Consider the following 24,712-nt stretch of genomic DNA (forward strand, 5'->3'; position numbering starts at 1 on the left):
TATTTGTACACATTATTATTGTAGGAAAAAAATTTGAATAGATTAATTGAATAAACTAATCAATGAAACTAGATTATTTGTTTTGGCTAAATGATAATATACATTTCTGAATAATTGAACTTAATTATCTTTATATTCAAACAAAATAAAGAATGTTAAGTTGATTCAACTAATCAATTCCTTTAACATTATGTAATTAACTTAAGTTTGCTGAAATAGATATTGTTGCAAAGTAAGTACATGGAACCTGTTGACAAAAAAAATGAAGTAAGGTCAACATATTTTTTTTGAGTGTATGAATCAACCAAAATAACCCAGCCATTAGAGTTGCACAAGCCAGCGCGCTCTTAGTGTGCCTAATCAAATATGAGGATCACGAATGAGAATTTCATACTGGATTGGTCGAGGCCCAGGTTACCAACGACCGCCACAGGTATTGTTAGCCAACAGGGTACCGGTGGAAATTGGGCTACTGTTGGCTGAAGGAGGAGAAGGAGAGGAGGAAGACGTCTACAGAGACAGCAGGGAAAGGAGAAGTGGAGGAGAGTGGAGGTTCGGTTGGTAATTTAAATGTTGGTACTATGGCTGGTAAAGGGAGAGAGGTAGCTGATACGATGGAGAGGAGAAAGGTAGATATGTTGTGTGTTCAGGAGACCAAGTGGAAAGGGGGTGAGGCCAGGAACAATTAAGGGTTTAAACTGTTCTATCATGGTGTGGATGGAAAAAGAATTGGTGTAGGGGTGATTCTAAGGGAAGAGTACAGTAAGAGTGTAGTGGAGGTGAAGAGAGTTTCTGATAGAGTGATGAACGTGAAGCTGGAAGTTGAAGGGGTGATGATAAATGTCATCAGTGCTTATGGTCCACAAGTGGGCTGTGAGATGGAGGAGAAGGAAAAATTCTGGAGTGAGTTAGATGAAGTGATAGATGGTGTACCTAGGAATAAAAGATTGGTGATTGTGGCAGACTTTAATGGGCATGTAGGTGAAGAGAACAGAGGTGATGAGGAGGTGATGGGTAGGTATGGCTTCAAGGAGAGGAATGTGGAAGGGTCGATGGTGGTAGATTTTGCTAAAAGGATTTAAATGGCAGCACTTATTTTAAGAAGAAGAGGGAGCATAGGGTGACGTATAAGAGTGGAGGAAGGTGCACACAGGTGGAAAATGTTCTATGTAGGAGATGCAACCTGAAGGAAATTGGAGACTGTAAGATGTTGTCAGGGAACAGTGTAGCTAGACAGCATCGGATGGTGCTCTATAGAATGGTTTTCGAGGTAAAGAGGAAGAGGGGGAGAGTGAAGATTGAAAGAAGAATAAGATGGAAACTAAAGGAGGAAGACTGTAGTGAGAGATTCAGGGAAGAGGTCAGACAGGGGCTCGGTGGTGGAATGAGGAAGTGCAGGAAAGCATAAGAAGCAAGAGGTTGGCAAAACAGAATTGGGAATGACAGAGTGATATAAAACGTAGGCAGGAATACAAGGAGATGCGGCAACATGTGACGAGGGATGTGGCGAAAGACGAAGAAAAGGCATATGAAGAGCTGTATGAGAAGTTGGACACTAAGGTAGGAAAAATAATTTATACCGATTGGCCAGGCAGAGGGACTGAGCTGGGAAGGATGTGTTACAAGTTAGAGCAATAAAGGATGAAGATGGAAATGTATTGTTAAGGTTTTCGTTGGGAGTGATGAGGATAGACAGTATTAGAAGTTAGTTTATTAGAGGGACAGCGCATGTAGGATGTTTAGGAGACAAGGTGAGGGAGGCGAAATTGAGATGGTTTGGACGTGTGCAGAGGAGGGAGATGGGATATATATATATATATATATATATATATATATATATATATATATATATATATATATATATATATATATATATATATATATATATATATATATATCGGTAGGAGAATGCTGAGGATGGAGCTACAAGGAAGGAGGAAAAGAGGAAAACCAAGGAGAAGATTTATGGATGTGGTGACAGAAGACATGCAGGTAGTTTGTTTGAAAGAGGCAGTTGTAGAGGACAGGGGGGTATGGAGACGGATGATCCGCTGTGGCGAACCCTAATGGGAGAAAGCAAAAGAAGAAGAACGAAGAATTGACCAAAATATGGGGTTTATATGTTGATTTGTATATAGCAACCATCAAATCCAAGGAAACATAAAAATAAAGTTAACAAAATGCTTCTCTTCCAAGTGTAATTGTATATGCTTTAATTGTCAGTCGGTTTCACTCGATGTTGTGTGGACCAAAATCCAGGTCATAGTCACACCACTGGTCATAAGCAGGTGTCTGCTTTAAACCTTTAGGGTCCTCAGTTCGATCCTGAGTTTGGTTAAGTTCTGCAGCCCTGTCTGCATTCCTCTGGGTTCTCTGGTTTCCTTCCACTGTTAAAAGACTAGGTGTGTGTGTTCATGCCTTGTGTTCAGCTTTCTTGGGATAGCCAAGATAACAGGGGGCATCTAATTCCTCAGGGATACCCAGTTTTCTTCCACTGTTTAAAACCTTCTTACAGATGTATTGGTTATGCAAAATGCCACTAGGTGTGTGTGTGTGTGTGTGTGTGTGTGTGTGTGTGTGTGTGTGTGTGTGTGTGTCTGTGTGTGTGTGTGTGTGTGTGTGTGTGTGTGTGTGTGTGTGTGCGCGTACATGCCCTGTGTTTAGCTTTCATGGGATAGCTAAGATAAAACAAGGGACCATCTTATTCCCCTGTCTGCATGAGGTTGTGTCCTTACAGATGAAACAAACTGTTACTAGGTGTGTGTGTGTGTGTGTGTGTGTGTGTGTGTGTGTGTGTGTGTGTGTGTGTGTGTGTGTGTGTGTGCGTGTGTGTGTGTAATTAAGGAATTTAATCTAAGACGGCACTACGCGACAAAACATCCGGATAAGCTGCAAAACCTTAATGCAGAGCAGAAGATACAGAATGTAGAAGAGTTAAAGAAGAATCTGACATTTCAGCAGATGTTTTTTAACCAGAGCAAAATTGTAACTTTTGCTGAAATGCACAAATTTTTATTAATATTTGCAGTTTTGTTTGCAGCATGCTCATATTTTGAATTTGTATAATTTTGACAGGAGATATTTTTATGGAGCGCAAAATATTTTACGTTATTTAAAGTTTATTTTTTATAAAATGGAATAAGAGCAAAGAAATCTGATTGTTTTGATTTGTTATTTTAGCATTTACTTAGAAGCACACTTTCTATTAATGTTTTTAGGCTTTTTTGTGGCATGTTCATACTTCTAATTTGTATAATTTTGAGGGGAGATATTTTTATGGAGAGCAAAATATTTAAGTTATATAAAGATTAAGTAAAATTTTGTCTTCTTACACAATCAGGAACAGTTTTAGGTCAGGTTTTCCAGTGTGTATTTATATACTTGTCTGTTATCTGCAATGAACTGAAGAAGAACATATGCGCCATACTGTGTGCTGTGTGATTCTTCCCTGATCAGAAAAGGCACCACAGGCATCTAACAATAGCCAAGATAAAACGATTACTTAGGAAATTAATGACTAAATGAAGGATCAGAACAAAACATGCAAATGAAATGTTAAATCGCTCGATTTTGAAAGACATTGTGAGGTTTTGTGTAGGGGACCCTTCTGTACTGTCAGCCATCAATTAATACAGAGCAACCCTTAAAGGGACATTGTATCCTCTAACGTTTATAGTGAGTATAAATGCGTCACAGGGCACACACACACACACACACACACACACACACACACACACACACACACACACTGTGTGTGAGAGAGAGAGAGAGAGAGAGAGAGAGAGAGAGAGAGATGTGACTACACTGTGTCGATGCGTACCGCGCCAGTGCCGTTTCACAGAAGCAGGACATCTTCAGCAGCACAGCCGACCAGCAGGTAAACTAAGATGGACCTGAAGGACCAGGGCGCTCAAATGGAGCCGCTGCTTCCCACGGTAAGATCCGCTTTCTGTCACACACTCCATACACACACATTGCGTACATGTACCGCCCATGCTGTCTATGCAGACCGGTGCGCATTCGCAGTCTGATGCAAATTAATTTTCCTAAAAAAAAAATAAAAAACAAGAAAGAAATCACATTTCTATCAAAGACTATCATGAGAAATGCGGTCTCTCCATTGCCATAAGCAACATGCGCATTTAACATGCGCATTTACAGTCTGCGTCTGATCCCAGGCTCTCAGCTGAAACGTGACTGCATGCTGCGGCTACATGCACTGCGTCGAAACACTCATCTATGACATGTACCTACGAAATACACGAATACTCAAAAGATTTCACTCCATAATTAGCCATCAGACAAATCTTCTGTTCTGTTAACTTCTCAATACTGAATAACCTGTACCCAAAGCAGTAGCACGCATTAACAAGTGTTGAACACTTGAAGATGAAGATGAAGTTGATTTATACCTGTACAGCAGAAGCAGAGGAACTTCACGCAGCAGTGATGCCTCAAGCAAACCCACACTCTTATATCAGACTGTTTATATTTATAGATCACTTATTTATAACTATAAAGGTCTTGTAGATTTAATACATTTCTGCACAAGATGCAAGACATTACCAAATACCATAAGCAAAATACTGCAATGGAAGATCTGAATGTATAAGCATCACTCTGAAGACTAAAATATGGGATATAATAATACACATATACTTTATATATTTACTCCAAGATTCCAATTGCACTATGTAGAACAGAAATAGAACCAATCTATACATAACAATAATGAATTTGGGTAATTTGGCATTTATATTGTAAAAACTTATGCTGCAGACTGTTCAGGTTTAGACATTTCAGGTTTAGACATTTCTGTTCAGGGTTGACATTTAATAGCCATAAATCAATCTTTGGTACCTGCTTTTTCCAGGCCCGGCTTGTTGTACTATTTAGCAGTCAACGTTCTGATATGGATGCACCTTTTCCCAGTGCCCAGGGTGATTTGGTGATTCTCAACATCCATCACTGTTGCATGATGCAGTATGTCTCTCTGTGAGCTAACTTGGTCCCTGTGACTTTTTGTATACAAAATACAAACCTTGTATCAAGCATGTTTTTATTACTGTGACATATAATTAGCTGTCTTTATAATTTTAAGAACACAATGGCATTGTTGGAGTAAGGATGAGATCTGTTTCAATCAGAATAAGTAAGAAAATAGTATACAGCACATTAGTAGACAGTGATAATATGAAGAACATTACCATTAAGATGGACTAGTTGTGAGCTCAAAGTCTTGTCAAATAATACTATATAAATTTTCTCCTCGCCCCTCGCTGTTTTTTCTACGTTCCTCCATTTTTAATTCTGCAGCGTCTTCTGTGTTTACCTGTCCAGAGTTAAGTGGGTGGTACGTAATATCGGTCCGTGGGAAACACAGTGCTCAGTGTGTCGTTAAATAGACTAAAATGATTTGCTTAGATTAATTTTTGTAATGGAATTACTCAAGTTATTAATCTATCGTTATAGCCCTACTCTGAATATTTTGTAGTTTGGAGGAATGTGTCTGGAGCAAAGAGTTTCCATTCCATAGAAGTTTGTCTGCTTCTGAAAGTTTTCAGATGTGGCATTTGAAAGGTTAATAGGTGTAAGTTTTCTTTCTTTCTTTCTTTCTTTCTTTCTTTCTTTCTTTCTTTCTTTCTTTCTTTCTTTCTTTCTTTCTTTCTTTCTTTCTTTCTTTCTTTCTTTCTTTCTTTCTTTCTTTCTTTCTTTCTTTCTTTCTTTCGGCTTCTCCCATTAGGGGTCACCACAGCGGATCATCCGTATTCGTGATCTGCATATTTTGATTTGGCACATGTTTTTACACTGGATGCCCTTCCTAACGCAACACTCTCCATTTATCCGGGCTTGGAGCCGGCACAAAAAGTGCACTGGCTTGTGCAGCCCTAATGGCTGGGTTCCCTGACCGGGACTCGAATCCAGGCAGTGGCGGTGAGAGCGCCGAATCCTAACTACTAGACCACCAGGGAACCCCAGTCATTCATTCAACTTAAAAAAAAATACACCCTTGATAGAATGCTAGTCTATTCATTTTCACAGTTTGTCTGCTGGTATGGTTTTTGGAGGTGAAAGAAACCAGAGAACCCATTGGAAACCCATATAGACATGTTTAGAACATGCAATATTCCATACAGACCACAACCCAAGCTTAATACTGAATTTAGTACACTGCGATGTTAAAATGCTTCACTAATAGGAAAGAATTTAGAGACAATATGAAAAAAACAGCAGACCATTTACCTATTTTCATAGTTCCACAGGAACTATACAGCAAAAAAAAAGATCAGTGGCCACAGGAAACATACTTTATGTTTAATAATATCCTGAACTTTATCCTACTTAATGCAGTAATTAAGTATGTACTGAATAATTCATTGGAGCCTTGAAAGCTTGAGATGGGCACAAATTTAGCTTTTATTGTGCAAATTTACTTACCAAACCATTTTTATAGATATATAATCCATTTTGCAAGGCTTGAGTCAAGCCTTAGCAGTGTGGTTTGTGGGCGAGAGTCTCTCTGTTAAGCCACAATTCGCTCCCACTCAGTCAACCTGGGTACTGAGTTCTTGCAGGGGTGGATGAAGAATAGCACTTTATGACAACAGGGGATGAATGTATGAATATCATTTTTTGAATGATATTTAAACACAACCCCCCTACAACTAATCGCTTCCAAGCAGATTTCCCTTCAATATTTATATCAGCTTTAATGTGACAGTAAAAACATAGCCTTCTGCTGTACGCGCTGATATGTGGGGTCAGATTGCTCTGATGTGGTGCTTAATGCTGACTTGTTCCTTTTGTGTAATAAAATAACATGACATTGTTTCAATAAAAGTTTCTTAGTAATAAAGAAGGCATAGAAGAGTAAAATATTTTAACATTTAATATTGTATAATATTATTGTATAATATGAAGTAATAGAATAGAAATTCAAATGTAATTTTAAAATACAGAACACATGCATCACTTTCAGTTGAGATAAATTATTAAATAGGAACCTGAGACGTATACAAGTACATGTTTATATTTCCAACCAGCAAAGCCATATTTAGCTCCTATAATTAGTAGGTAAAATGATTGCACAAGTAAATTACTGTTTATTGCATTTGAGTTTGTTTTAGTTATACAGTGGGGGAAATAATTATCTATTACCCCTCACAAAGAAATGAACAGTCTAGAATTTTTATGGTAGGTTTATTTTAACAGAAATAGAAATTATATATATATATATATATATATATATATATATATATATATATATATATATATATATATATATATATATATATATATATATATATATATATATAAAACTCAAATACCACTGACTGACTCACTCACTCATCACGAACCACTGAACGGATTGCAATGAAATTTGGAACATACCTTCCTCTTGGGTCTTAGGTGCTCACTAAGAAAGGGTTTTGAAAAATTCGCCCTGGATCGCGGCTAACTCGCGAAAAACTCGATTTCTCACGCATTGTAAATTCTTTGAAATAACATTACGGATCCTAATGAAACTTAGTACATTGTTTCTTATTACATGTTAGATGTTTTTTTCAAAGTAGTTTGCCCTGTATCGGTACTACAAAGGGGTAGTACGTTATTTGTTGACGTTACGTTCTGATCTCTGATCATCCAGTCCTGCTCAGTGCTTACTGCTTATTGCCATATTGCTTAGCGTTCTGCCTTCCGTAGCGAAGCACAGGTACTTTCAGCTAGTATATATATATATATATATATATATATATATATATATATATATATATATATATATATATATATATATATATATATATATATATATATATATATATATTATATTGTTTTTTTTTTATATATTATATATTATATATTATATACAATTATTTTGTATTTGATTGACTTGACTTGACTTGAGTGAAATAAGTTTTTGATCCCCTACCATCCAGCAAGAATTCTGACTCCCACACACCCAAATTAGTCCTGTCCCTTTAAAAAAGAACTCCTAATATCAACTTATTATGTGTATAAAAGACACTTGTCAAAGAATCAACCTCTTCCATTTAAACTTCTCAACTACCATGGTCAAGACTAAAGAGCTGTCAAGGGACAAGATTGTAGACCTGCAGAAGGCTGGAATGGGCTACAAGACCATCAGCAAGAAGCTTGGTGGGAAAGACCACTGTTGGCACGATAATTTGAAAATGAAAGAAATACAAGATAAGTCAGTTGTTCGCTCTGGCGCTCCATGCAAAATCTCACATAATCGGGTAAGGATGATTCTGAGAAAGGTAAGAGCCTGGGAGGAGCTGGTGTATGATCTCAAGGGAGCTGGGACCACAGTCACCAAGAAAACCATTGGTAACACACCAAGGTCTCTCTGCTCAAGAATGCACATGAACAGGCTTACCAATGAACACCTGAATAAATTAGAGAAGGCTTGGGAGAATGTGATGTGGTCAGATGTGACCAAAATTGAGCTATTTGGCATCAACCCCAAGAACATCATCCCTACTGTCAAACATGGAGGAGGAAGCATTCTGCTTTGGGGCTGTTACTCTGCTAAGGGAACAGAATGACTTCACCATATGAACGGGGCCATGCACTGTAGAATCTTGGATGAGAACCTTCTGGCCTTAGCCAGAACACTGAAAATGGGTCATGCTGATAGTCTTGTAGCCCATTCCAGCCTTGTGCAGGTCTACAATCTTGTCCCTGACATCCTTTGACAGGTCTTTGGTCTTTCCCATGGTGGTGGAAAGGTTTGAATAAAAGAGGTTGATTAAGGTGTCTTTTATACACATAATGCGATGATATTAGAAGTTCTTTCCTAAAGGGACAGAACTAATTTGGGGGTGTGGTGGTCAGGATTCTTGCTGGTTGGTAGGGAATTAAATACTTATTTCACTTGATCAAATGCAAATTCATTTATATATAATATAATTTTATTTATTTTTTAATACTCTTTCTCTTTCTGTTAAAATTAGCCTATGATACGAATTCAAGACTGTTAATTTCTTTGTAAAAGGGTAAATTTACAAAATCACCAGCGGATTGAATAATTATTTCCCCCACTGTATTTGAGCTTGTGCAATATGCTACAGATGCAGTTAGCTAGTTCTTTCTAGTGCACTTGCTAACCATCCAATCAAAGGATGAGAAAACGCTGACATTACTGTGTGCCTGCTAGATGGCTGCAGTATAACTGAAGAGAAATCTGATTGGTTGAAGTAACAGCTTCATTTTCATGTACTTTACGCTACAGGTGCCTGTACTGTTGATTCTGATTCTTCTAGCAGATTATTTTGGCCCTGGAAACACATGATGGCTGAAATCTGATTGAATCGACCAAGAGAAAAGCTATGAAATGAAGAGAATTGACTATTGGGAATAATTTAATACATATTCATGAAAAAAAAAGTAGAATAAAATGAAATTCTGTGATTATAATAGTATTTAGGCTAGGACAGAAGGGCTTGCTGGCTATTGGGGACCATTGTACTCTTTAATGGACCAGCATAAGGTGTATTATTTCAGTGTTCCTGAGATCCACCTGTGACCCTGATCATGATAAAGGTTGTTGATAGCAAATAAATGGAACCTAATCAGTTATAATAATCAGAATATAAGGCACTATACACAAAGTAAACATACTTTATAATGCTGAGAATTTTAAAATGCCAAACATTTCTCTTCATAACAGTAACAGAAATCAGAAACCTTAAGTGTACTGGCAAACATGCTTTAATTTGCAAGTGCAGATAAAATGGTCAAATCAGCAGAGGATGAAATTACAGTGTTTGAAAATATTTTTTTGTTTTTGCAGGTAATAACACCTTCCAGAGGAAGAAGTGTGGTGAGTTGACCAGTTTATTTAATATTCCTATTATTGTTACATTTTTTGCTAGAGCAGTAAAGCACTGAAGGCCTTCTCCAATTACTACTTGGCATGTTTACCTATCTTTATGAAAACTGGTGTACACAATAGAACATTTACTGCATATACTTATTCATGTTTATTTATTCTTTACAAAAAATTGTATTCAATGTAGTTCTCAATTTAAAGGTATTACAAATTCTGCACCAAGACTAACATTATTAAGTAAAAAAAATGTATGTTGTATGTGTTAAACATTTTCCAATTTTTTCAAAGATCCTGCTTATGAACCGTGTACAAGGAACTATACAAATAAAAATAAAAATTGTATTTGTCACATACACATTCATACAGAGTTTGGCATATAGTGAAATGCTTTATTGACTGTCCGACTTGTAAACATGGAAAAAATAGAATATAAGATAAAAAAAAGAATAAAGTAACGTAAAAATAAATAAAGTATAAAGTATATTAAAATATAATCTGACTATAGAGTATGAAAAGGTTAAAGATAAAAAAAAAAAAAACAAACAAACAAAAAAAACATATACATATATATATATATATATATATATATATATATATATATATATATATATATATATATATATATATACACACACACACATATAAATACATATATGTATATATGTATATGTGTGTGTGTGTGTGTGTGTGTGTATATATATATATATATATATATATATATATATATATATATATATATATATATATATATATATATATATATATATATATATATATAGGGTTATTCAAAAAGAATAAACCGATATGACGCATTGCTTCAGTTCTCTCGCATCATCATGGATTGAGTCACTGACTATTTGAAAGAGGAGTTATCTAAGTTTTGAATGGCTGCCATAGGGGCGATGTAGTTGCATCTAGTTGCAAACATTTAGTTTTTTGTTTACCCTCGGAGTAAACAAAAAACCCTGTGAGTCCTCAGCAAAAAGCGTTCCGAATTCTCAAGTTCACGAAAACAAATTCAGTTGTCACGGTGCAGAGTGCTTTTCGAAGGCGATTTGACATTAATCTGTCCTCTCTTAAGAATATTCGATGGTGGTAGAGACTGCAGCTCGTTCAGGCACTTACCAATGACGACAAAAGGAAGCGGATGGAATTTTGTGATTTGATGCTGGAGATGATGGAAGACGAAACCTTTATTTCACGTTAAAATTTTGAGCAGCACAATCATCCGTCACAATGTGGGTATTTGGGGAACAGAGCACCCACATTTCTACGAAAGAGATTCCCTTAAGGTGAACGTCCTCTGTGCTGGGTCTCAGGACAAGGTTTTGGGTCCCTTTTTCTTTGGCGGAAACACCGTTACAGGACAAAAGTATCTCGATATGTTCCAAAACTGGCTTTTCACTTTTCGCAGATTTGCATGACTTCATTTTTCAACAAGATGGAGCACTGCCCTATAGGCACCTAATGGTTCAAGCTTTTTTAAATGAAAAAGTGCTCCAGCGATGGATTGTTCGGAAGTGGTCCAATGACCTTGCTCTTTGTGCTTGGCCTGCGAGATCCCCAGACCTCACCGTGTGTGATTTTATTTTTTTTTGTGGGGATATGTAAAAGATCGTGTTTATGTTTCACCGCTATCCACTAACTTTAAAAACCTTAAACATCGAATACCAACAGCGATCAACTAAGTGGATCATGATATGCTGATATGCACCTGGGAGGAATTCTCTTATTGCATTGATGTTGCCCATGCTGCAGATGGTGGTCACATTGAACACTTGTAAGACAGGAAATAAAAGTTGATTGTGATTATAATACTTGTGACTTAGCTGGAGTTTTGTATTACTTTTCCTTAATAAAATGCGTAATGAAATTGGTTTATTGGTACAGACGTTGCTGAGCCTTCTTCACTAGGGTGTTAATGTGACAGGACTAAGACAGGTCCTGTGTGATGTGAACACCTAGGTACCGGAAACTGTCCACTCTCTCCACTGGGGTCCCGTTAATTTTTAGCGGTTGGTATGACCGCTCCTGCTTTGTGCTGATGTCCACTACCAACTCCTTAGTCTTGCTGACATTCAGGAAAATATTGTTCTCCTGGCACCATCTCTCCAGGTTTATAATCTCCTGATTGGTGGGCCATCTCGTCGATGTTGGAGATCAGGCCCACCACAACAGTGTTGTCAGCAACTTGATGATGGTGGTGGAAGTGGCCACTCAGTCTTGTGTGTACAGTGAAAACAGCAGGGGGCTCAAAACACAACCCCGAGGAGCTCCAGTGCTGAGGGTGAGGGTGGATGATGTGTTTTTGCCCAGCCGTATGGCTTGTGATCTGTCAGTCAGGAAGTTGAAGATCTATTGACACAGAGTCCCAGGACCTCCAACTTGGAGGTGAACGTGGAGGGAATCCACAAAAAGCATTTTCACATAATTCCCTTTTCTGCAGTCCAGGTGGCTCATTATTGTGTGAAGAAGTCAAGTCAAGTCAAGTCAAGTTTATTTCGATAGCGCTTTTCACAATAGACATTGTCTCAAAGCAGCTTTACAGAAATCAACAGTCAAGTTGAATGGTGTGTATTTATCCCTGATGAGCAGCCGTGGAGACTGTGGCAAGGAAAAACTCCCTTAGATGTAATGAGTAAGAAACCTTGAGAGGAACCAGACTCAAAAGGGGAACCCATCCTCATTTGGGTGACATCAAGAGTTTGATCATAAATCTTTCAACAATACAGAACACTGGAGAGTGAGAACTAACATGAGCACTGGAGTATAAGATTATAAGTCTGGAGTTAATGCCTCCAGCTGTCTGGAGACACTTAAAAGATGGATGGCGCTGTGGTGCAAATTAAGTTAAGGTACTGAAAGGCACAGATCTGTAAAGCTACTGCATCTTCAAAGAGACTGAGTGAAAATCTCTCTGCTCATTTACAAAGTATGGGAACAGGAGATGAGGAGGGCAATAGAGTGTTTTGTCAACATACTTCCTTGCAAATTGTCATGAAATAAAACATTTTACTGTTTATAAAGTTTGTTAGCAGGGTCTCACTTTACATAGCTCCACATTTTTTATTGTTTCTATTAGGTAAAGTTGCATTTGTACATCCCCTACTGTCAGGCTGTAGTAGAATTAGCGCCAATGCTATGTTTTACATATAGCTAGATTCAGATTTTATTTTATGTGTATAGAGGTGCAAAAAGAGGGAGATGGCAATTAATTTTTAATTCGCTCCATGAAACATGAAATAGGGAGAATTGTAAAGCTGTTATTGAATTGCCAGTCAGAGCTACAAAGTAGCTAATTTTCCAGTTTGCAGAATATATAAGAATATAATTTAGGATGCTAGGCATCCTGTGAAAACATTTTGCCTTTCCTTTAAAGACCTTTGCTTTTACACATGTTCTCAATCCAGTGTTAATGTGTTCATCTTGATGTTACTGTGCGCTGACCTTTTAGTCAAGCTACTGCTTAGCAAAGGTAATCTGGCTTCAGCATATTCACCTTTATAAGTGTCATGTTATATTTGTAGGTGGCTGGAGGCAATCTATGTAAAGTTGATTAAACCTTCTCAGCATAAAACAAACCAAATAAGCAAAGCAAATCAGAAAATACAACAGCAAAATACAGACACACATCAGCATTAGCATTAACTACAGAAAAATCACATTATTGCTGCTGATTAGCTACAGTCTCCATTGGAAAAACGTCGAGCAGGAGTTTTACAATTTTTGCATTAAAATGTTTTCGCAACTAGATAACAGACAAAGTATTTTTTTCATTTTGATAGTTATTTACCATGCCACATGTGCAGTATGCAAGGAACATTCTAACAGGACCTTCCATTTATGCTAAGAAAAATTTTGTTTATTTTGCCTGTGCAGGCCAACATACATCACAGCTTAAAATATGACTGTAATTGAATTGCACTTTCAATACATCTGCAACTTTGGAAATCTAAATGCTATGAGTTGCAAAAGAATTGCTTAAAATACCCATACTGTATAATCTTGGGCTTTATAACCAACATGCAGTAAAGCCTTGAATGACAGATACTGCATTTACCCTGCAATCTGTGAAGCCTCTCTGTGTCTCTATATGTCTATATCTGTACTTGTTCACCTGACCTGCACACTACAGCTATTCTGAGCTGACAGTACTGATAGCTGTATGGAATGGATTGCACAGAATTCAGATTGCTTTGCTCTATGCCATTATAGAGGACTGTTATATAAACGAGTCTGACAGAAGAGCGACACAGAGGTTTTGGATGATTCTTGGATTGGTTGCGGGGAGAAACTCCCAGAGTGTCCTTGGGAAGGAGGAGAGCAGAACTGAATGTGACAGAATGTAGGTGGTTTCTTGTTTAAAGCCCCTGACTTTATGATGACAAGAAAGTGAGAAACAAGAAGAGAGTGAGAGAGAGCGAGAGAGAGAGAGAGAGAGAAAGCGAATATGAGCCCTGTAGATTAATATCTTCGATAAAATGGTGTGCCAGACAGTGTGAAGCCACTCCAGTTCAGGTGTTGCAGTTAGGTGGGGCACAGACTGTACATCCGCTTACACAACTGTCTGATCTGACTGTCTGTCTGCTTGGCAGTCATGAGTTTGGACCTCTACGGCAAGCTCCGTTCACAGGTATGTTGATACTACTGCACCTAATCCCAGAACTGACTGTGCTTTTTTTTGTATTTGTCTGGCATTTTACTTTTGCCAACATTGTTCAGTACATAAGGCCGTTTGCTCATGTTGAGAAAGATTTGTTCCTTCAGTTTAGCTCTGTGTGCCATTTAACAGTGCATTGACCTACAGTAGCCTTGTGTGATATGCAGCAGTAGTGTCTTGTTGCAGCCTCTTTGTACTGCATTGAACTGGTCATATGGAGCACTGCACTAAAGCAGACTGTAATAGCACATGGAGAGACACTAATACAAAGCTGTTTTCCTGTATGCTTTCATCCAGCAGGCACTATTTAAGAGGCTTTGTCTATGGGTGCATCAAAGCAGTTGTGAAGTCTGGGTTTTAATTCTCTTAACCCTCTCCTTACAGAACATTGTTCAATCTTTTAATAGCCCCTAAGGCTTATAACATGATTGTGTAAATGCATAAAGCTTGAACTAAATTCAGTAAATCAATTCAGTTGTCTACATTCTATGAACTGTCAAAGTGACCTATATTCATAAAGTAGACACGGAGTATATTCCCGTAGATAGGGCACTGAAATCAGTGAGCTCAGTAGTTTTGTCTAACAAAACGGCAGGAATGTTGTCTTAGTCTGTAGCGTACTGTGTGTAGGCTTTGGTCTGTATTTTACTGTGGGTGTGTAGTGTACAGTACCAATTTGGTGGTCTCTTTGTAAGTGTTAGTCTGTAAAGCATTGTAAAGTATAAAGTACTGAAAAATACTGAATTGCTGGTAGTTCTAAGTGTGGGTGTTAGTTTGAAGAGCACTGTTTTTTGTATGTAGTGAGTTCAAAGTATGTATTGGATTGCAATGTACTGTTTTGTTTGTGGTTGTTTATTACGTTTATTTCTTTATAATTCTAATTCTAGTTCATTCTAATTGACACAAATTAGTAACAAGTGTAATTTAATTGTCTGTAGTATGGGTATTGATCTTTTGGGAACTTTTTGTAGTCTTTAGATTGTTGGGAATTGGGTATGGAAAGTCATTCTTATAGAACTGAATATAAGTGTTGGTCTGTAGAATACTGTGTGTAGGCTTTGGTCTCAAAAGAACTGAATTAATTGATTTGACTTTAGAGTATTGAATTTAAATGTTGGAATGTAGTGTAGTTTTGATTTTATTGCATTACTGGATGTAGGGGTTGATATTTAAAGAATTGACTTTAGATGTTTTTTGTTAGAGTACAGAGATTGATTGTTGTTTTGTTAAGTACTGACTTTATCAGTACTTAACTTCTGTTGAGGATTGACTATAGCGATTGGTCTGTAGAGTACTGTAGCGTGTATGTGCTGGTCTCTATAGAGTACTGAATTGAAGTACTGGTTGGTCTGTATCATTTCGAATATAGATGATCATAGTGCTGATCATAGGTTTAGGTTTAATAATTATTGGGTTGATCTAACAAAGCAGTGAATATGTGTGTTGGTCTGTAAAGTACTGGACTTATTTAAGAGGCAAATTACACAGTTGGTTTGTAGATCACTGAGTACTGTTATTAGTCTGTTATAGCTATGAATGAATCTGTATGATTGCGATTTAATTGTCAACTAAAGTGAATGTTTAAGGTTTCTATATTGCCAATGAACAACCAGTTTTTTTATTTTATAAAGTACGATGGAGAGCTACAAAACAGCTGCTATGGAGAAAACCACCTCAGGAGTGAAAGTAGTAGTAAGCATACACAAATGACAACAGATGCCATGATGGATACTGAATGATGTTCCAGGACTAACAAAGGAATGCATTCATGAAATTATTTTATATACAAATGCATAATGCAAAATCATTTAAATTATGGGAAGGCCTGTTTCAATTTGATTGACAGGATCTTATTTTAGACCATCACTGTTCTTCTGATCATGCATTTCCTCAATAGTTATTTCAGTATAGTGGCTCTGGCAACGCAAGCACAGAACTATTTATAGGCAGAAATAGTGTCATCGATGTCCTCACCTACCAACAGTTTACACACACACACACACACACACACACACACACACACACACACACACACACACACACACACACAAGCACACTGTCTTACTGTCCTTGCGAGGACCTTCCATTGACGATCATTAATGCAGCTGATTAGTGCTGTGATGGATTCTCAAGGGCTGACCACCACCTTATATTTCAATCCTTGTGTTTAAAGTCTTTTTTTAAAGTATGGATATGAAGTTTGGATATTTCTTTATGGTTACTGATGGTTAGGTACAGTAATAGGCCAGTGAAACATATGCCCTTATGAACATGGTAAGAAAAACATTGTTATATAGGATGTTTTCTACCTAGCAGTGTTAGAGTGGGTTGAAACTGTGTCACGATTTGCAGTAGCCTCATCCATCACACTTTCACTACAGGATAACACTTATTGCTTTCTCATCCCATGCTCCGTTTAATTTTCTCTCTCTTTCTTTCTCCATTTCACAACACATAACACTTCTCATCAGAACTGATGTTTTTGTGAACTTGCCCGAAATGCGCTCTTCTTTGTAATGACAGTGTGTCCTATAGATGTTTAAATACTAGTGTGAATATTTCTATGTCTCTATGTGTGTGCAGTGCCATGTGTCTGCAGGAGAGCACTCACTGGCTATAGCTGAAAGGATTACACAGTGGGAAAGTGTGTAGGACGTCATTGAAAAAGGACACTTCTCCAACATGTGAGCACAGGGGAGGAGGAATAAAAGGATTAGCTCTCACACAGATTAAATGACATAAAATTTTTTATGGCATGCAAAAGCCATATGGCTGAATGAAAGCCTCTATGTGTGTGTGTGTGTGTGTGTATGTGTGGGATGCATCGAACTGTAGGCCTCTCATCCTTTAAGAAAATACAGTGCAGTTAATGTAACTACAAACTGTTTTGTCAAAGCCACTTTAATAATTCTAGATAAGATAGATAGATAAGAAAATCTAGAATATAAAAAATGAACAGAAATCAGAGAGACATAATACCCATACTGTACACACTGAACAAAAAGCTATGCAAAAGAAAGCAATAATGATAAAATACCTCACATGTGGATGAGGGGTTGTTCTATCAATAAGCTGAGAAATGTATAGTGAGAAATGTACTCACTGTAAAAAGTATGTGGAAACCCATCAAATTAAAAATCAAGTATGTTTGTTGAAACGCCAGTTACGGATTCTCACTTTACTGTTATAATACCCTTCACACTTTAAAAAAAAGCTCTCCAGGAAATTATGCATGTGGATGTGTGGATTTGTGCTCATTCAGACACAAGAACATTAGCAAATTCAGGCACTGATATTGGATGAGCAGTGATCTAGTTTTACTTAAAAATGTTCACTGGGGTTGAGATCAGGGCTTGTGCAGGACACTTAAGTTTTTCCAGTCCAACCGTGACAAATAATGTCTTTATGTGTATTGTTTAGTAGACATGGGTATTGTCAGAGTGGAATGGGTTGGGGCACCAAAGTTCCAGTAAAGGGAAAATATTAATACTACCCATAAGCCTGGGTGTGATGGTCAGGTTTCTATATACTTTTTCTAATATGCTGTATATAGTGACAGATATACATGTACCATGTGTCTTAGTCAGCACGTATGTGTGTGTGTGAGTGTGTGTATTTCAGCATTTCCTTACCATATCTCTAATTCACCAGTAGTGTACATACTTTACTATACTATAGTACACATACTATGAACAAGAATGCATTGTGCATTGCACACACTAAGAAAAGACATAGAATGCTCCTCTGGATTTTATTCAGCAGCTAAATAAAGCTTAATTTTAACTTGTCTATATGAATTTCATCTCACAAAGAAGTTAAAGCTTTCTAAACACTTTCTAATAATCACAGGGTGATGGATGCTTTAAAAATCTTTAAAAATTTAGTTGATATGTTTTTCAGCACTTACATTGTGAAAGCTCATTAGTGTAAAATTGTTGGTATTTATTACTTTATTGCACGACACCCTGAAGTAATACTGTGGCAGGAATTTACTTGGATCAGTTTCAGAAGGCAGTGGAAACACATCTCTCAAGTAAATTAAGATTATATGTATTCAAATGGGATGGTAACAAGCACAAATTTGTTTTTTATAAGAAATATGTATAAAATCATTATTTAAAGATAAAAACATTGCAGTCAATTAGATGATTCTTATGCAGAAGATCTTACTGTATGAAAATGTGCAGTATTAAACTATTGGACAGGATGAGATGCAGGCTGTGTGAAGGAGGTGTGGGTACAGCATGGCAGGATGTGAGTCAGCACCTGTATTGTGTGGTTGCTGGTGGACACAATGCACGTTGGGATTACTATTTAGGATAATCTTTTACCTACAGAGGTATGTTTTAATAGGCTGCTTTGCCATGTAATTTCTACCTCTGCTCTTTTTTTAAACTCAGCACTATGTGTGTAAATGTGTGTACTTACAGTGTCTCTGAGTTTTAGAGGGCTCCACAGGGGATCAGCCAGGAGGAGAATTATGTTTAAATAGTGCTCATGAGTGCTTGTGAGTGCCAGATTTGCATGAGGCATGATAACGAGGGTTTCTGAGGACAGTGCCAATTTCTAGTAATACTAATATTTGAAACTGGGGTAGATAAAATTCCATCTTGTGTCAGTCAGAAAAAGATGGATTGCCCTATTGCTTCTGGTTCCTCTTAATATGTTCTTGTCACGTTATCTTAATTTTTTTTCTTGCCACTGTTGCTTCTAGTTTGCTCATTAGGGATCTGAATCTGCATCCAGATTTCTGTAAATCTGGTTTGTTGAAAGCACATTAAAATCAAATCAGCTGTATGATTGACTGAATTGAGCTGGCATTAGTTGATTGTCGCAAATTCTGGCTTCATACACCGAGTGTTTTAGGCTTTTAATTCACCTTAAACTTTAGCAGCGTAAAACAGTATCTAAAAATAAATGGAACATTACATTGAATAGAATTGAGGGGATAAAGGGGTTATGTGGTGTGGCAGAATATAGCTATTAATTATGTAGTGTGGCAGAATATAACTATGAATGTATACATATTAGGCATATCAGTTTGACGTTATAACATTATGTTAGGTGAAGTGAATAACACTGCTTATTTCTTCCCCATGGCACCTGTTAGTGGGTGGGTATATTAGACACCCACCCACTAACAGGTGGGTGTCTAATATACCCACCCACTAACAGGTGGGTGGGTATATTAGACAGCAAGTGAATATTCTGTCCTTAAAGTTGATATGTAAAAAGCAGAAAAAATGGGCAAGCGTAAGCGGATTTGAGCGAGTTTTGATGACGGCCAAATTGTGCTGTCCAGAAGACTGGGTCAGAGCATTTTTATAACTGCAGCTCTTGTGGGTTGTTCCTGGTCTGCAGTGTTCAATATCTATCACAAGTGGTCCAAGGAAGTAACAGCAGTGAACCCGCGAAAGGGTCATGGTCGGCCGAGGCTCATTGATGCACATGGGGAGTGAAGGCTGTTCCGTGTGGTCCGATCCAACAGACCAGCTGCTGTAGCTCAAACTGCTGAAGAAGTTCATGCTGTTAATGCTCGATGAGTCATGACTGTTTTAACAGCAAAAGTAGGACCAACACAATATTAGGCAAGTGATCATAATGTTATGAATGATCAGTGGCCATAAAGTTATGTCTGGTCTGTGTATATAATAATTACTATAGACATTGCATCGCTTTTTTTCTTTTTACAAACTACCATCAATTATCACTCATTCTGCCACTCATCATTTGTTTCTTTTGATACCAAAATCTTATTATAATCAACTATAACTGCATTAAATAAAATAAGATTTAGATTTTATTAAAATGAGTATGAGTAAGCATTTAACGTGTTCCTGACTTTTGTTTTGTATCTGGCATTGCTAATAAATGGAAGTGAGATGGCATGTGCAAGCTGAATAGTCATGCAAGAGTATAGTAAAATACATTAAATTGCATTGAAAATCACACTTACTGTATATATATATTCAGAGTATACAGTAGGTTTACTAGTTGGCGCTACTGAGGTTTTGTGTCTTGTCTTGTCTTGTGTTGTCTGTCTGCACTGTCTGTCTGTACTGTTTTTCATCTGCACTGTTTGCACTAGGTTGCACTCGATGCACTTTATGTAGCTTGTTGTTGTTTAGTGTAGCACCAGGGTTCCGGAGGAACGTTGTCTTGTTTTTACTGTGTACTGTGTACCACTGTGTATAGTAAAAATGACAATAAAAGCCTCTTGACTAGACTTGACTCGACTATGGACTTTTTTTTTTTTTTTTTTTTTACATATTAGAGATACTAAAAATTATTAACAAATAAATCTGTATACAGACTGATTTAATTAAATCTATATAACTCTATACATTCCAACCATCATTTTAGCTGTGCTGCTTATATTGTTCTTAAACGTTCTTACAAAACAGGAAATGAGCAACTGACTAAAATTCTATGGATACTGGCCTCTGATGGTTGTCCTGGGCTGTTGTAACATTGCAAACCATGTATTGTCCTGTCTGGGCTACTGCATAGGCTTGATGTAAACTGCGAAAAGAGTGAAATAATTTAAGGATAGCAGACTTCCTGGTTACATGCGCTTAAAGAGACTGACCACATGAGTAGCCATGGAAACTGTCTTCGGATATTAGAGGGAGTCTTCATTAGAGAGAGCATTCAAAGCCTACTGACAGAGAATGCAAAAGGTCAGAGGGTATTAGAATGTGTAATCTTTTGCAGTAAGTAAACAGAAAGAGAGAGTGCAGAAATGACCAGGATTAGGGTTAATTTGTTGCTTGCATGCAAGTTACATATTGTTTTGCAGGTTAAGTAATTATGCAAATTTAAGTTCTAGCATTTTAAAAAGAAATATATAACCATAGCACTGCAAGTAGAGTAACCATTGGCATTGTACCTGGTGAAAATAAGCCTGGAGTTATATCTGCTAAATGTGGGAGGGCATTTACTACTGTTTAATTAGCACTACTTACAGATGGCAGATGTTCCCAGTATGACTGCACTCTATATATATATATATATATATATATATATATATATATATATATATATATATATATATATATATATATATATATATATATATATATATGATATATCCAGCCATGACTTTATTAATAGGTAAGGTGACTACATCCTGAAATTTCACAATCAATAATATACTATCAAGACTGCAAACCATACGCCATATATACAGCACATAAATGCTTGTCATGGGAATGATTTCAATCTGTTAAAATGATTATCTGTAGATTGCCAGTAAAATACAATTATGAATGGTAGTGACATGGTCATAGGGTCTATTAAATACTTCTCTAATTTTATAATGAACAGCTGTAATTATGGTAACATTATGTTTCTACATGTTTTTTGATGCCTGTGGTCATTTTGTTCTGAATGGTTACTAATGGTAAATAATGTATTACTCGATTCATGGCAGATCTGATTGTAATGTTTCAGTGTTTTCAATTGCTTTTTATATATGCCGAGAATAAGAGATTCTTTTTTTCCCTAGTGGGCTAATGGTTCAGTGCTCTAGATGTTTTTTATATTATTATGTTATGAGTCATGTTATGTATATATATATATACAGTGAGGAAAATAAGTATCTGAACACCCTGCTATTTTGCAAGTTCTCCCACTTAGAAATCATGGAGGGGTCTGAAATTGTCATCGTAGGTGCATGTCCACTGTAAGAGACATAATCTAAAATTTGTATGATACAGCTGCAAATAAGTATTTGAACACCTGTCTATCAGCTAGAATTCTGACCCTCAAAGACCTGTTAGTCTGCCTTTAAAATGTGCACCTCCACTACATTTATTATCCTAAATTAGATGCACCTGTTTGAGGTCGTTAGCTGCATAAAGACACCTGTACACCCCATACAATCAGTAAGAATCCAACTACTAACATGGCCAAGACCAAAGAGCTGTCCAAAGACACTAGAGACAAAATTGTACACCTCCACAAGGCTGGAAAGGGCTACAGGGAAATTGCCAAGCAGCTTGGTGAAATAAGGTCCACTGTTATAGCAATCATTAGAAAATCAATCTCCCTCGGACTGGGGCTCCATGCAAGAGATCACTTCGTGGGGTCTCAATGATCCTAAGGAAGGTGAGAAATCAGCCCAGAACTACACGGGAGGAGCTGGTCAATGACCTGAAAAGAGCTGGGACCACCGTTTCCAAGGTTACTGTTGGTAATACACTAAGACGTCATGGTTTGAAATCATGCATGGCATGGAAGGTTCCCCTGCTTAAACCAGCACATGTCCAGGCACGTCTTAAGTTTGCCAATGACCATTTGGATGATTCAGAGGAGTCATGGGAGAAAGTCATGTGGTCAGATGAGAATAAAATAGAACTTTTGGGTCATAATTCCACTAAACGTGTTTGGAAGAAGAAGAATGATGAGTACCATCCAAAGAACACCATCCCAACTGTGAAGCATGGGGGTGGTAGCATCATGCTTTGGGGGTGTTTTTCTGCACATGGGACAGGGCGACTGCACTGTATTAAGGAGAGGATGACCGGGGCCATGTATTGCGAGATTTTGGGGAACAACCTCCTTCCCTCAGTTAGAGCATTGAAGATGGGTCAAGGCTGGGTCTTCCAACATGACAATGACCTGAAGCACACAGCCAGGATAACCAAGGAGTGGCTCTGTAAGAAGCATATCAAGGTTCTGGCGTGGCCTATCCAGTCTCCAGGCCTAAACCCAATAGAGAATCTTTTGAGGGAGCTCAAACTCTGTGTTTCTCAGCGACAGGCCAGAAACCTGACTGATCTAGAGAAGATCTGTGTGGAGGAGTGGGCCAAAATCCCCCCTGCAGTGTGTGCAAACCTGGTGAAAAACTACAGGAAACGTTTGACCTCTGTTATTGCAAACATAGGCTACTGTACCAAATATTAACATTGACTTTCTCAGGTGTTCAAATACTTATTTGCAGCTGTATCATACAGATAAATAGTAAAAAAATCATACATTGTGATTTCTGGATTTTTTTTTTTTAGATTATGTCTCTCACAGTGGACATGCACCTACGATGACAATTTCAGACCCCTCCATGACTTTTAAGTGGGAGAACTTGCAAAATAGCAGGGTGTTCAAATACTTATTTTCCTCACTGTATATATATATATATATATATATATATATATATATATATATATATATATATATATATATATATATATATATATATATATATATATATATATATATATATATATATATATATATATATATATATATATATATATAATGCTACATAATAACCACACATTGACATATACTGGTCAGGCATAGAATTGTGATATTATAACATTATGGCTTGTGAAGTGAATAACTGATTATATCTTTATCATGGCATCTGTTAGTGGGTGGGATCTATTAGGCAGCAAGTGAACATTTTGCCCTCAAAGTTGATGTGTTAAAAGGAGATAAAATGGGCAAGCAAAAGGATTTGCGTGAGTTTGACAGCTCTTATGGGATGTTACCGGTGTGCAGTGGTCAGTAGCTATCATAAGTGGTCTAAGGAAGGAACAGTGGTGAACCGGCAACAGGGTCGTGGTCGGCTGAGGCTCATTGATGCACATAGGGAGTGAAGGCGTGTGGTCTGATCCAACAGATGAGTTCCTGTAGCTTAAATTGCTGAAAAGTTTACGCTGTTAATGCTTGAAGGGCCACGACTGTTTTTTTTTTTTTTCAGCAAAAAGGGACGAACACAATATTAGGCAGGTGGACATAATGTTATGCCTGATCAATGAATAGTGTCCAGCAGAAGCTTTGTTTGGGAATGTGTGTGTGTTGTTATGAAACAAGTATGAGCTAAGCAGCACATTGCTTGTGTGAATTTCAAAGTTGGATGAGTGCCATGGGACTGGCAGAGGGAGAAAGAGCAAAGAGAGCAGCATGTACCCAAGGATCTGTTACACCCTGACAGTGAGGATCACGGCTGACTCTCTCTCTCTCTCTCTCTCTCTCTCTCTCTCTCTCTCTCTCTCTCTCTCTCTCTCTCTCTCTCTTCTTTCTCTCTCTCTCTCTCTCTCTCTCTCTCTCTCTCTCTCTCTTCTCTCTCTCACTCTGTTCACTTTGTTTTTTCTAGAGAGGTGATGAGGAGGCAGTGGTGGACAGAGGAGGCACTCGTTCAATGCTGAAGGCCAATTTAGAACAAGAGGATCTGGAAGGTAATAACGGTGAAA

General features: G+C 37.4%; 1 protein-coding gene across 3 annotated transcripts in view; it reads left to right on the top strand.

Moving 5' to 3' along the window:
* Window positions 1-3,439: 3,439 nt before the first annotated feature.
* slc4a10b (solute carrier family 4 member 10b) overlaps window positions 3,440-24,712 on the top strand; it is a 58,986-nt gene continuing 37,713 nt past the window's right edge. The window contains exons 1-3 of one of the 3 annotated variants that reach the window (XM_083537989.1): window positions 3,440-3,935; window positions 9,815-9,844; window positions 24,616-24,697. In XM_083537989.1, the coding sequence (XP_083394115.1) occupies window positions 3,888-3,935; window positions 9,815-9,844; window positions 24,616-24,697 (160 nt within the window). In that variant the 5' untranslated portion in view covers window positions 3,440-3,887. Of the gene's footprint in view, window positions 3,936-9,814; window positions 9,845-14,082; window positions 14,487-24,615; window positions 24,698-24,712 lie in introns of those variants that run through there. The other 2 variants (XM_083537988.1, XM_083537990.1) reach the window with 2 other exon arrangements.

The sequence above is a fragment of the Silurus aristotelis genome (assembly GCF_946808225.1).
Source record: "Silurus aristotelis genome assembly, chromosome: 3".
NCBI lineage: Eukaryota > Metazoa > Chordata > Actinopteri > Siluriformes > Siluridae > Silurus > Silurus aristotelis.